Source organism: Bos taurus, chromosome 7 (assembly GCF_002263795.3).
Source record: "Bos taurus isolate L1 Dominette 01449 registration number 42190680 breed Hereford chromosome 7, ARS-UCD2.0, whole genome shotgun sequence".
Lineage (NCBI taxonomy): Eukaryota > Metazoa > Chordata > Mammalia > Artiodactyla > Bovidae > Bos > Bos taurus.
In genome coordinates this window covers 46,244,638-46,257,966 of record NC_037334.1, presented here as the reverse complement: position 1 = coordinate 46,257,966, position 13,329 = coordinate 46,244,638, and the positions used below count along the sequence as shown (strand labels likewise).

The following is a 13,329-nucleotide window of genomic DNA, read 5'->3' as shown; positions in this document are numbered from 1 at the left end:
TTTATACTCTTTTAAGACAAACCTTCCAAATATGACAGTGTTGCTGTTGCTGTTGCTAAGTCGCTTCAGTCGTGTCCGACTCTGTGCAACTCCACAGACGGCAGCCCACCAGGCTCCCCCATCCCTGGGATTCTCCAGGCAAGAACACTGGAGTGGGTTGCCATTTCCTTCTCCAATGCATGAAAGTGAAAAGTGAAAGTGAAGTCGCTTAGTCATGTCCGACTCTTAGCGACCCCATGGACTGCAGCCTATCAGGCTCCTCTGTCCATGGGATTTTCCAGGCAAGAGTACTGGAGTGGGGTGCCATTGCCTTCTCCAATGACAGTGTTAACTTAGTTAAAAAAGGATGTATTCCTATTGGGTTACATTCCTAAGTAAATTTTTCAAAGCCCATTTTTGTCTAACCATTCTATCAGATCAGATCAGATCAGTCGCTCAGTTGTGTCCGACTCTTTGCGACCCCATGAATCGCAGCACGCCAGGCCTCCCTGTCCATCACCAACTTCCGGAGTTCACTCAGACCCACGTCCATCGAGTCAGTGATGCCATCCAGCCATCTCATCCTCATTCTATACTACTGGTTAAAAAAAAAAACTTCTGAAAATCGAAAACTCAAAAGTAAAAATTTCCAATTTTGAAGTTTGCTAACAAAAATTTTTGGAAAGATTTCATAAATACCTATTAATTTCACATGTATGAATCTTAATCATTTCCTCCATTAAATATTTGTGCTGGAATAAAAATGAAAATACTGACTCAACATGGTTACCTTATGCAGCCCTTAGAAGTTAAAATGTTCAAACTAAACAGACAATTTGAGTTCTTCCATTTTATTTTTAAGATGGCTCCATTTCTTAGGACAGAACAATACAAATACAAGAAGCAGTTCTTGGGACCGGTTGAGACCACATTCATCTGCCCTCTTAAGCACAAGCTCAGCTCCCAAAAGATAAATCACAAATCCAAGAAGTTAGGAAAAAGTGTAGACTAGGAATTCTAATCAAACAAGAAAAATCAATTACTGACACTGGTATTCTAATCATCGCATCAGTATTAATACAAACTCAATCCTTTCTAGTCAGGTAACCAGTCATTCCATTCCTAATCAAATGGTTTTACAAATCCAAGAAGTAAAAGAATTACATGAAGGTGTAAACCAATATTCTTCCTTTAAAGACACTGCAATATAGAAATTATTTTTTGTAAGCTTTTCTTCCTGAGTTCTGCAGGCGTCATGGTACCTCAGAGCCCCAATAATCAAGCAGTTCATGACAAAAGATAAAAGTAAAAAAGTAGACACAGAGATCTGTGAAAACTTCGCCCATTTTGCTGTAAGTATCCATTGATCGATTTATCACTTCGGCAGGAATTCCAGATAATAGAAGTGCAGCTGTTAGTACTGTTGTCTTTATCTTCTTTTCACTCTGCATAGAGAAAGACTTAAATAAATATTACAGCTTTCAGAAGACTACTTAAGCTCTATAAAAAACATCAGTGCTGTTATTTTTGCCTAACTGATTTCAAAACCGCTAATGAAGTTTTAAGACATCAATCAACAATATATTAACAAACATTTACTGATCATATAATATGTAAAGGAACAAACTGCTCAGCAATAAGGAAGACACTATTCTTGCTATCAAAAGTTAAAAAAAAACCCTATATTGGAGATTAGGATATAAATAATAATTTAAGATATATACAAAAGTTTAAGACAAAAACAGGAAAGCATTCCCAGACAGAATATAAATACTTGCATGGATAATGTGTGCTATAGTGGCTCAAAGGAGATAGAAATTACTTCAGTATTTTATGTACAAATAAAGCATAGAGAAGGATTTCAGGAGGAAGTAGAATTAAAAAGCAGGACTTCAAATTAAAGAAAACAAAACAAAAAAAAACAGACATTTGAGAATGAGCAAGATTTACAGGAGCAGAAGTGAGTGGATAAATCCTATTGTAGGGTTAAGTCTCATGACAACAAAAGTCAGAAAACTGATAGATGTTCTGGAGGACAGTCAATCATTTGTAACAGAATCAAAGGAACATTCTGTAGAGTCAAGCCTAACTGCCATGCAAAGAATTCACGTTCGATTTCATATGTAATAGGATGTGTGCGCGCATGTGCACACAAGCTTAGTCATATCCAACTCTGTGACCCTAGGGACTGTAGCCCATCAGGGTCCTCTGTCTATGGGACTTTCCAGGCAAGAATACTGGAGTGGGTTGCCATTTCCTTCTCTAAGGATCTTTCCAAACCAGGGATCGAACCCTCATCTCCTGTGTCTCCTGCACTGCAGGCAGATTCTTTACCACTTGAGTCATGAGGAGCCTATGCAATAAGATACAAACATTTATTCATTAAACATTTATTTCCTAGTATAATTTTCTAGTCTCATTCTTTAAGAGATTCAAGGCTGAATTTTCATTTAATGATTCGGTATCACCAAATCCAATCCAATAAAAATTTATTGCAAAAAATTTTTAAATACAAAAAGCTGTAGTTATCCACGGGAAATCAAAACTTATGTCCACAAAAAACTCATTCAAGAAAGTTCTTAGTTTCTTTAGTCATGCCCATCAATGGAAAATTAGATAAATAAGTGGATATACTCAGTCAATGGAGTATTACTCAGAAAAAAAAAGACAATGATTCTACTGATGCACTCAACAATATGGATGAATCTCAAAAATACAATGTAGAATGAAAGAAGCCTTGCATGAAGAAGTATGTACTGAACAATCCCATTTATATTAAGTGCTAAAACAGCTAAAATTAATCTATGGTAGGTAAAAGAAAATCAGACCTTCATGGTACGGGGGCTGGGACTGCCTAGAAAAGAGCATGGTGGAACTTCCTGACAGTAATGTTCTAAATCTTGAAAGGATTTGGGTTTCACAGGTTGTCAAAACTCATTAAAGGTATAATAAAGACTTGAGCATTTCAATGTATGAAAAATTTACGTCAAAACAAAGAAAAAGAACCATAAAGAAACACTGAATTTTTGTTGATATGTAAGCTGAAATGTGTAATGGAAAAATATGCTGATGTCTTCATCTACAACATACTTTATAATGCACCAAAAAAAGAAAGATGTATTTTTAAAAAGTGATGCATTGAAGATGTGTAGAAAACTGAGTAAATATATGATAAATACAATGAAATTTTCATTACAGAATCTAGGTGGTAACTAAACGGGTGTTAACTGCATAATTCTTTCAATTTTTCTGTTGAGACCTGTTACAGCAAAATGTTTTGTTAAAAGAATATTGTACAGTAATTTCCCTTTTCACTCACCCATTTCACTAGTAACCAATACACACTCTATCATAAATAACCACTGCTAATAATTTCATGTAATATTCTTCCAGAGTTTCTTTACACATATACAAGCAAAATCAAATACATACAACTTTCCTCCTTTTTACAAAAAAAGGAGTATACTATAGATGCTGGTCTATATTTTTATCTTAGTATTTCTTGACAGGCTACCATTATCAGCACATGGAGACCTTTATCATTCTGAATGGATACACCATAATTTTTTTAAACGAGTCACTTATTAGTAGACATTTAGGTTGCTTCCAAACTTGTGCTACTGGAAAACTAAAATCAATGTTTCAAGAGCAAACGTTTAAACAAATGTTTGAATTAAAACTACATTCTTGGAAAGGATCAATAAATATATATATATTTATATCATAAAAACATTTCGAATAAAAAATGAAATTACTTGTCCTTCTTTACTCTTACTTTGAGTATCTGACTACATGACCCCTCAAAAATATGTTTCAGATCTATTAAACACACACATGAGGTCTATCAGTGCATTGCGGCTCAGATGGTAAAGCGTCTGCCTGCAATGCGGGAGATCCGGGTTCAATCCCTGGGTTGGGAAGATCTCCTGGAGAAGGAAACGGCAACCCACTCCAGTATTCTTGCCTGGAAAATCCCAGGGACGGAGGCATCTGGTAGGCTACAGTCCATGGGGTCGCAAAGAGTCGGACATGACTGAGCGACTTCACTTCACTTCACTTCAAGCAAACAGTCAAGTAGCCATTTTTTAGCAAAAATCTCACACAAAACACAATTACTCAAATAAGCTTATCTTACTGGCAAGCCAAGTCCCATAGTATAACTATAGTCAAGTAGACCAGGTCCACACTGATACTCCTCATAATTCTGCTAAGTATGGCCAAGCGTGTTTTGCAAGTTATCAGACCCTTGGCATTAAAGATAAAGTGCACTGTTATTAAGCGCTCAGAAAGGACCACACTAACTGAAGATAACTGAAGCCATTTTTAAATTAACTTTCGCTATTAGAAACAAAATGTATTACTAAATTTACTAAGTAATTAAGTTAAACACTTTCTTAGACAAGTACTATTCAAACTCTGTAATGAGGCTTTCCCCCCAGTCCATCGTGGACTAACATTTTTTGTAAAATACAATAAAAATGTTACAGTAATGCCAAATTGCTATAAAAGTTTCTAATTACTTTTGGAACTGAACTTGGTACAAACAGAAACAAATAGTTTGAAGATCCACAGTGGTGAGCCAAACAAATCTGAATAGCACTGATTTAAACCGTAAGTATAAATACTTTTTTAAAAGTTCTTGAAATCATCTAGTCGTTAATCAATCTAAATATATCACCCAATTTAGGAAAAAAATTAATTTACCTTGGGAAAATATTTGTATAGTCCCATGTATGCAAGTTGTAAAGTAAGAAATGGAGCAAATATGGACTGTGAAGATAGAAGATAAAGTTACATATTTCCAACATAATCATTCAAATCACAATAAATCAGACTAACAGCAGTGATAAAATTCCAAGCAAAAAAACCGTAATAAAAATTTAATTTTAGTGGCTGAAAGCAGTCTTGTTTCTGCAAAACGGTGACAAATACAGAGGTGTGATTTCCTTAACATAAAGCATGTTTCTCATGTTTTATGAGGGAGGATACTCCTTCAATATTCCCCAAAATGCCTCTCTCTCAAAAATTGACCTTTTAAGTAATTTAAAGTGTTTGGTGGCCACTGATGTATAATACATCATGCAGAAACATCCCTCTCATCTAGAGGTATTTACCTGACAATTTGAAAGCACATCTAAAAGGCTCAATACTCGCAACAGATGCCATACATACCTCAGTCACACTTTGGGGCAAGAAATGAATTCATTTCTGGCCCTCAAATAATGAGGTGTTTGTATTACAGATAAAACAGCTTGGTTATCTCGCTTCTCACACAATAAAACAGAAAATATCAAAATAATACTTCAGTTACATTTATTTCTAAAACTAAAATATCATGAAGGGAGTAAAGGAGCAAGCATTACTAAATGGAAGCATAGTAAGAGCAGTGATTAACAGCTGAAAATCCGACAGCAAGAAAAAAGTCCAGAAACCCAAAAAACCTCAAACAAAATGAGGCACAAAAATAGGACATAATTTTAAAACACATGGAAGTGCAGAGGCCTTTAGATAAAAAAGAAAAAAAGCAGCTCTGCATCTCACTAAATACTGAAAGCTACAATGAAAATTTATCATCAGAAAAAAAAAATCTGTTCAACAGAATTCTCTTTAAGAAAAAACTGGCATAAAGAGAGACTTTTAAAGACTTTTTTGCTTAATAACATTAACCTTAATTATCTGAAAATTTATTTATGTGCCTGGTACTTGGTAGGTTTTCTTAAAATGTCTACTGCATGGAAACACCTCAAAGACCAAGACACTGAATATAAGTTGTGCTTTTTCTTTTCTTCACATACTGTAAACAGTAAAACACATCCTACCTTTCAGAACAGCCACTGGCATCTGAGGGTACGTGATGGACTGCGGTTATGGTAACAGTACAACATTATAAAATGCTGAATGCCTCTGAACCCTAAAAACACCACATCACATTCAGGACCAAAACTGTATTTTAGTATTTCAAGTTATCCGAAAAGCGGTAATTAATATATAGGATGTGTAGGTAATTTACCCTTTGGTTTTGGAATGAAACTGCCTGGGTTTAATCCCAGTTGTCACAATCCCAGTTGTAATGTGACCCTGGACAAATGATTTCACCTGAGTCTTCATTCCCTCATCTACAAAACAGATTCAAAAGATACCTGGCTCATAAGGATGAGGTTAAACAAATTAATATATGTAAAGCACTTAGAATGGTACTTGGCATACAAGAAGATTTTAGCATTATCATCAGGCTCTGTATTTAACTGGAACACTTCATTCTGTACCTAAGGCAAACAGCAGTTTATAACACATCTCCAAACAGTCACATGGATCACAAATATTACATTCATATTAGAAATGAATCTTATGGATTAAAAGCACTCATCACTATAACCAATTTTCATTTTCCACTGTTTCTTACCAGATATTTGCAAACAAAAGCTCTAACTCCAAAGGCAAGAAGAGCACAGCCCACCAATCTAAATATTCGAAAAGAGTCAAATTCTTCTGTTGTATTTCCATCTTCTTGACTGGGCTTTTCACTAATCAGCTGTTTCCTTAGCTTCATTGCTTCTTCAAATCTGGAGAGGTACTGTTCCAGGCCGTGGCGAGAACCCCTCTGGACAGAGTCGGCTGTCAGGTCCCCTCTGTTCCGCTGCCGGAGCTCAAGGCTTATATCATTACTGCACTCAGAAGGTTTAATGAAGGAGTCCAGTTTGTCTCCCAGCTGAGTCCCCTTTACCTCGGCCACTCCAGTCTGGTCAGACGGTCCTGTACTGACTGAATCACCCAGCACTACTCGCTTTGAAACCGAAGGAATGGTGAGGGAGTTCAGTTTATCAATGTCCTGCTGTTTTGATTTTGTTTGACTTTCTTCTTCTGAGAAAAGAAATTTAGAAGCCTTAAGTATTACATACTGGACAACATCTTTCTTGTTAATATTTAAAAATATGCCACTAGAGCTAAAATTTGGCAGCCTCTGAATTAATACTGATCCTTCATAAAGAAACAAATTCCTTCCTCTACACACACAAACAAAATGTCAGAGAGTATTCTTTTAGAGGATATAACCCAAACTTTGGGGACAGAAGATAAAGCTAATAGACAAGTTGGGAAAGAGTTAGGAACGGAGATTTTCTAAAACCACTATTTTTAATATTACATTTCTGAATCCAGAGTCCGATCAGCATAGGGTGTGGCACATCCTACCGGTTTGCGTAACCCTTCTACTGTCATCTAGGAGACATTAGAAGGTACTTCAGCACTTTTAGGATGCTATTCCGGTTTAAAACAAAACAAAGGTTGGGGGGAACCTTTAATGACAGATTAAATAAAAATCTCAAAGCAAAAGAACAAAGAAAATGCTTTGGGAAAGAATATTCTGCTATTAACCATTAAAGGAGAAAATGTGTCTCCTAACAATTGTTCTAGAATTTGAAATACGGCTCTTACCTCTCTTTGCAGTTTTCAGTGGCAAATCTGTTAACTGTTTAAAAATTCAGAGTTATAGCTAAAGCCCCAAAGAGCAAAAGTCACAAGGATCTAAGGAACTTGCAGCCAGTGACTGAAGGCCAAATATTAGAGGCAACACTAAATAGAAATTTAAGAGTGTACAGTAAATACAGGGGGGAAAAATTTTTTTTTTAAGAAACCCATCGTACATGTCACTGGGGGAGAAATGAGGAACTCCTTTCAGTGTTGAAGGCAGTTTCTGACATCATTCATATCAATCTCTGCACATTACGAGATAAGGCCTCAGATGGGCATGTTTCCCTTGTTGGGTCTCTAAAGAATGGTCGCTCCAATTTTTATCACTTGTTTAAGAAGGCCTGCAGATGACAGTGTCGAGGGCACCGCACAGACACCAGGATATGGGGCCGTGATTCACGTCGGACGAACTAGAGGGGCAGTTCAATTAAAGACAAGCTCATGGGGGCCGAGAGAACAAAAAGAAGGCAGACGCTAGGGAAGGCACTGGAAGGGAAAGCATTTACAAGGGGAAGAAAGGCAGGCAATCTTCCTGACGGGCACGGTAGGTAGAGCAGTCTGGGAATAAAATGTGCGCCCTTCAAGAGAGGCGAGGGGGTGACGGGGGGGTGGTGTTGGGGCCGCCTCAGAGTTAGTGAGCATAGGGTATACCACGGCAGAGGGTCTCAGGATCGAGAGCATTGCAGTTTGCGGCGGAAAACTGAGAAAAACGAGAAACTTCCTGCGGTGAAGAAGTGAGAACCTGGGACCTCATCAAAGGGGCGGGGCCCGAGGAGAGGTCACAGAGCAGGGCTTGGTCAGAAAAGTCTAGGGGTGGAGGAGGCAAAGGAAGAATGATCCCCAAGACTCAAAAGGGATGACAGGAAACTATGGGGAACGGAGGTTCTCACCCGCGCCGCTCCCCGGCCTGTGAAAGCCCATGATCCGGTTGATGCGCTGTTCCGAGTTCATGAGCAGCTTTCGCCGCCGCAGCTCCGCCCGACGCTGGGAAGCCGACAGGCCTGAGGCAGCCGGGGCCCCCGGCCGGTCCCCGCTGTCGGTCACCGGCTCCATCTTCCCCTCCACTGTCCAGGAGTAGTGACAATGACGTGAGCGGCAGCCGCGGCACCCAAGACTTCAGACTGGGCCGCAGGCCGCGCGTGCCCCTACCGCTGTGGACCCGCCCCCCAGAGCGCAGGGCCGCATATGCAGCGTAAACGGGCGCGCTGCTTGTCGGGACCAAGCGCGAGATTTGCGCCGCCATCTTGAGTGAGGGCAGCCTTGGCCGCTCTAATTCCTCCCACCTGGGCTGGTCCTCAATGCTCCTCCCCCGCCACCGGGCCCCGTTGCCGTTCACTCGGAGGTGAAGAAACCCGGCATCCAGTCTGACCCACTGGAAACGTGTGATCAAGGAATAGACTCCTCCTACATGATGCCAGGAAGCAAAATGGAGTCTGCAGTGGCAGGCACTGGTTTCCAGTGACCTTCTTCGGGCTCGCTTTGAGGCGTCGAGAATACGTAACTTCGAGAGCGACGCTTTATGCAGCTTTGTCGCTGGGATTTGTTCTTAGTGCTGATTCCTCATCTTCAGCAGTGCTTCTACCAAATGCATGCCTGTTTTGATTAAGACTTTCCCAGTGAAGCCTTCTCTGTCCACTCTATGTTGTCGTCCCAACTCAACACTCTGTTCTCCTTATCTGCCCTTTGTCCTTAACAATTATAACTGACTCTCGAGCTGAATGTACTTTTATTATCTGCTTCCCACTTCGTAAAACATAAGCTCCATGAAGACAATCACTGTGTTCTTGCATAGGGCTACAGCTCTTAGAACAGTGTGGGCCCTCAACAGGAGTGCCTTATCCATTACGCCATGTTGACAGCATACAATAGGGGCCCAAGAAAATGTTTTAATTTGAATTTTTTATTGAAGCAAAGATTGTGTTAGTTTCCAGTGTACAGCAAAGTAATTGGTATATATATATATATATATATGAAAGTATTAGTCCTTCAGTCCTTTCCAACTCTGTGTAGCCTGCCAGGCATCTCTGTCCATGCTATTCTCCAGGCAAGAATGCTAGAGTGTGTAGCCATGTCCTTCTCCAGGGGATCCTCCCTACCCAGGGATTGAACCTGTGTCTCCCCCGTTGCAGACAGATTCGTTACCATCCGAGCCACCATATGTATGTATATATGATGGGCTTCCCAGGTGGTGCGGTGGTAAAGAATCTGCATTCCAATACAGGAGACAAGTAGGTTTGCTCCCTGGGCGGGGAAGATCCTCTGGAGTAGGAAATGGCAACCCTCTCCAGTTGCCTGGAAAATTTTATGGACAGAGGAGCTTGGCAGGCTACAGTCCATGGGGTCACAGAGAGTCAGACACAACTGAAGCAACTGAGCATGGCAAGGCCAAAGGGCTCTGGCATAGCTCAAGAAAAATTTCCCCCGGTATCAGAACTTTACAAGGGCAAGTCCACCTCCATTTAAAAAATTTTTGTGTATGTTATTTTTTGCTTTTCCTTTATAAATCTTTAATTTTTCCACCATTTAAAAAAATTTGACCACTCTACCCCATGCCTTGCATTGAGAGCACTAGATTAAGTTTACCTGAATAGTTGCACAAATTTTTCTTTTAGAGGAAGTGTCAAAACTTGGCATTTTCAATGAGTTTTATAAAGATATAAAACTATTTAGGCTTCTTTGGTATGTACACACATATACATATATACTTCCCTCTATTCTTTTTAAAATTATTCTTTTCCATTATAGTTTGCTATAAGATACCAAACGGAGAAGGCAATGGCAACTCACTCCAGTACTCTTGCCTGGAAAATCCCATGGATGGAGGAGCCTGGTAGGCTAAGAGTCGGATAGACTGAGCGACTTCACTTTCCCTTTTCACTTTCCTGCATTGGAGGAGGAAATGGCAACCCACTCCAGTGTTCTTGCCTGGGGAATCCCCGGAACGGCAGGGCCTGGTGGGCTGCTGTCTCTGGGGTCGCACAGAGTCGGAGGCGACTGAAGTGACTTAGCAGTAGCAGTAGCATAAGATGCCAAATACAGTTCCCTGTGCCATACAGTAAATCTTGGCTGTTTATCAATTTTATATATGAAAGTGTGCATCTGTTAACTCCATTACTTTCAATTTATTCCTCCCCTGCCTTTTCCTCTTTGGTAACCATAAGTTTATTTTCTTTGTTTCTAAATAAATTCGTTTAGTTTGAACTTGTTTTAAATGAGAAGGAAAATGTAGTGATAATTTATATATAATGATGAATCCAGCCTGGATGGTAGGCATTATCATACTGACACAGTCATTAAGTATAATTTTAAGTGTGCTTTTATAGAGGAAGGAGCCCACAAAAGCAAAGTACCTACAGCCCACAAAAGTCGTAATGCAGCCCTGGTGTGCAGTTAACGACTAAGTGAATGAGTAAATGAGTGAACTGAATCCCTCTTGAGAGGATGCCATGGTCAGATCCCATCTGAGGCTGCAGAGGGTGAAGCAGCCCAGTGTGTCCCCTGCAGTGTCCCCTGCAAGGAAGCCTGCTACATGAGCTTGCTCCAAGTCAGGAAGCCCGTGAAACCCTGACTAGATAGAAGGTAATAAAATACTGTTTTAAACTGTTCAGTCACTTGACCCTGTCCCAGACAGAGAAGGATTTTGAAAAAAAGTGTAAAAACAAACGGCAATGTTTTTTTGGATTCAACAAAAAAGGAGCTCAAGTATAAATATTGAAATTGAACATTTCCTCTTTGGATGATAGCTGAATCTCCAGGGACATGCCCTAGTTAGTAATTTTAAAGCGTTAGAAAAGGTTTCCTTGCATATCTGTTCAGATCTACATCTCTGAGGCCCAGACTGTGCTTTTAAAAATTCTACAATTGAAATAATTAATTCCTAGTAATAAATGTGCAGAAGATAGAGTCCTGATGAGTCAGGATCAATTACAATTTGGGGACTTCCCTGGCAGTCTAGTGGTTAACACTCCACTTCCACTTCAGGGGGTGTGGGTTCAATTGCTAGTTGGGGAACTAAGGTCTCATGGCAAAATAAACAAATACAATTCCAGGGTAAACGGGTTTTTTTTTCATTTGTGATAGCATATAGACACCAAGTTAATATTTTGATTTAGATAGATGTGTTGATGTATGATGCTGATGAAGTCAGCTAAGAATTTAAAGGGTCAAGATTTCATATTACATGCTTATTTCTGGGAAACTATTTCTCTATGAGGTTTCCATAGTTACTAAGTTTCCTAGTGCTTCTCAGTGGTATGATTCCTTGCTAAATGATGTACATACTTAATTCTTGTCTCCCTTACTTTACAAGGGCAAGTCCACATCCATCTTTAATTTTTATATGTGTTATATCTTGATTTCTTTTCCTTTAAAAATATTTAAAATCTATGTTTTTTCCCCATTAAAAAAAAATTGACCAATTTTACCCCATGCCTAGCACTGACAGCACTAAATTTACCTGCATAGGTGCGCAAATGTTTCTTTTAGAGAAAGTGTCAAAACTTGGCATTTCAATGAGTTTTATGTAATTTTTATTTGACCCTAGCATTGTTAAGGTAGGTAATATTAATACTTTATTGACTAACTGTAGCTACAAAGCTGAACAGATTGAGTCATAAGTAATAAAATAATTCAGATTCTGGGGTTAAAAGTTGGCAGTAAGTTCATGCTTGGACACCTCTCTACTACACACAGCAATCAGTAACATTTAAAAACATAAAGGGAAAAAAATAGGACCTCAAAAACAAGAGAAACATCTCAGCAGATCTGAGTATGTGAAACATAGCACAGTGTAGCTCGACAGGTGCCTGTTGGGCTACAGATCCAGAAATAGGCAGTGATGGCACAATCTATGTGTAAGAGGAACTCAAAGTGTTCCACATGAGACATTGGGATGGACAGGACAAACTCACTGCTTGAGGTCTGTCTGTGCCTGCTAAGTCGTGTCAGTCGTGTCCCACTCTTTGCAACCCTATGAACTGTATAGGCTATACCTGCAAGGCTCCTCTGTCCATGGGATTCTCCAGGCAAGATATGAGGTCTGCCCTCCCTGAAGAATATTCAAAATATCATTTTCTATTGGATTTCAGCTTAATAAATAGAAAAGCAGAAGACAGGGCTGTTGATTTCCCACTGTTGGTGACTAGAGTGGTGATATCCTCAAATCACTGCATAACAGGAGCCCTGAAACATCACCAATAGCCCTGGTTTTTGGAAAATGCAACTAGAAAACCCACAGACAGGGAGACAGAAAGCTTGGACAGAGAGAGATGTGCTAAACTGAAAAGAATAACCCTCTCAATCAAATGAGCCTGCTGATACTGCTACTGCTAAGTCACTTCAGTCGTGTCCGACTCTGTGCGACCCCATAGACGGCAGCCCACCAGGCTCCCCCGTCCCTGGGATTCTCCAGGCAAGAACACTGGAGTGGGTTGCCATTTCCTTCTCCAATGCATGAAAGTGAAAAGTGAAAGTGAAGTCGCTCAGTCGTGTCCGACCCTCAGCAACCCCATGGACTGAAGCCTTCCAGGCTCCTCCATCCATGGGATTTTCCAGGCAGGAGTACTGGAGTGGGGTGCCATTGCCTTCTCTGCAAATGAGCCTAGAAATCCAAATTCTAAGAAACATGAAAAACAAACATTCTAACAAACATTTAAATTCTGCCACCCAAATTAAAAATCAGAATTGGAATTCACTCCAGAATTTTATGTGTGTTAGTTGCTCAGTCGTGTCTGACTCTTTGTGACCCCATGGACTGTAGCCTGCCAGGATCCTCTGTCCATGGGATTCTCCAGGCAAGAATACTGGAGTGGGGCCATTTCCTTCTCCAGGGGATCTTCCCAACCCAGGGATTGAAGCCAGATCTCCTGTATCACAAGCAGA

General features: G+C 39.9%; 1 protein-coding gene across 2 annotated transcripts; it reads right to left on the bottom strand.

Moving 5' to 3' along the window:
- Positions 1-814: 814 nt before the first annotated feature.
- Positions 815-8,610, bottom strand: CAMLG (calcium modulating ligand). Of its 2 annotated transcripts, NM_001037625.3 has the most exon segments (4): positions 820-1,424; positions 4,684-4,749; positions 6,383-6,840; positions 8,340-8,566. In NM_001037625.3, coding segments are annotated over 4 exon segments (879 nt in total). In that variant the 5' UTR covers positions 8,503-8,566; the 3' UTR covers positions 820-1,232.
- Positions 8,611-13,329: the final 4,719 nt, after the last annotated feature.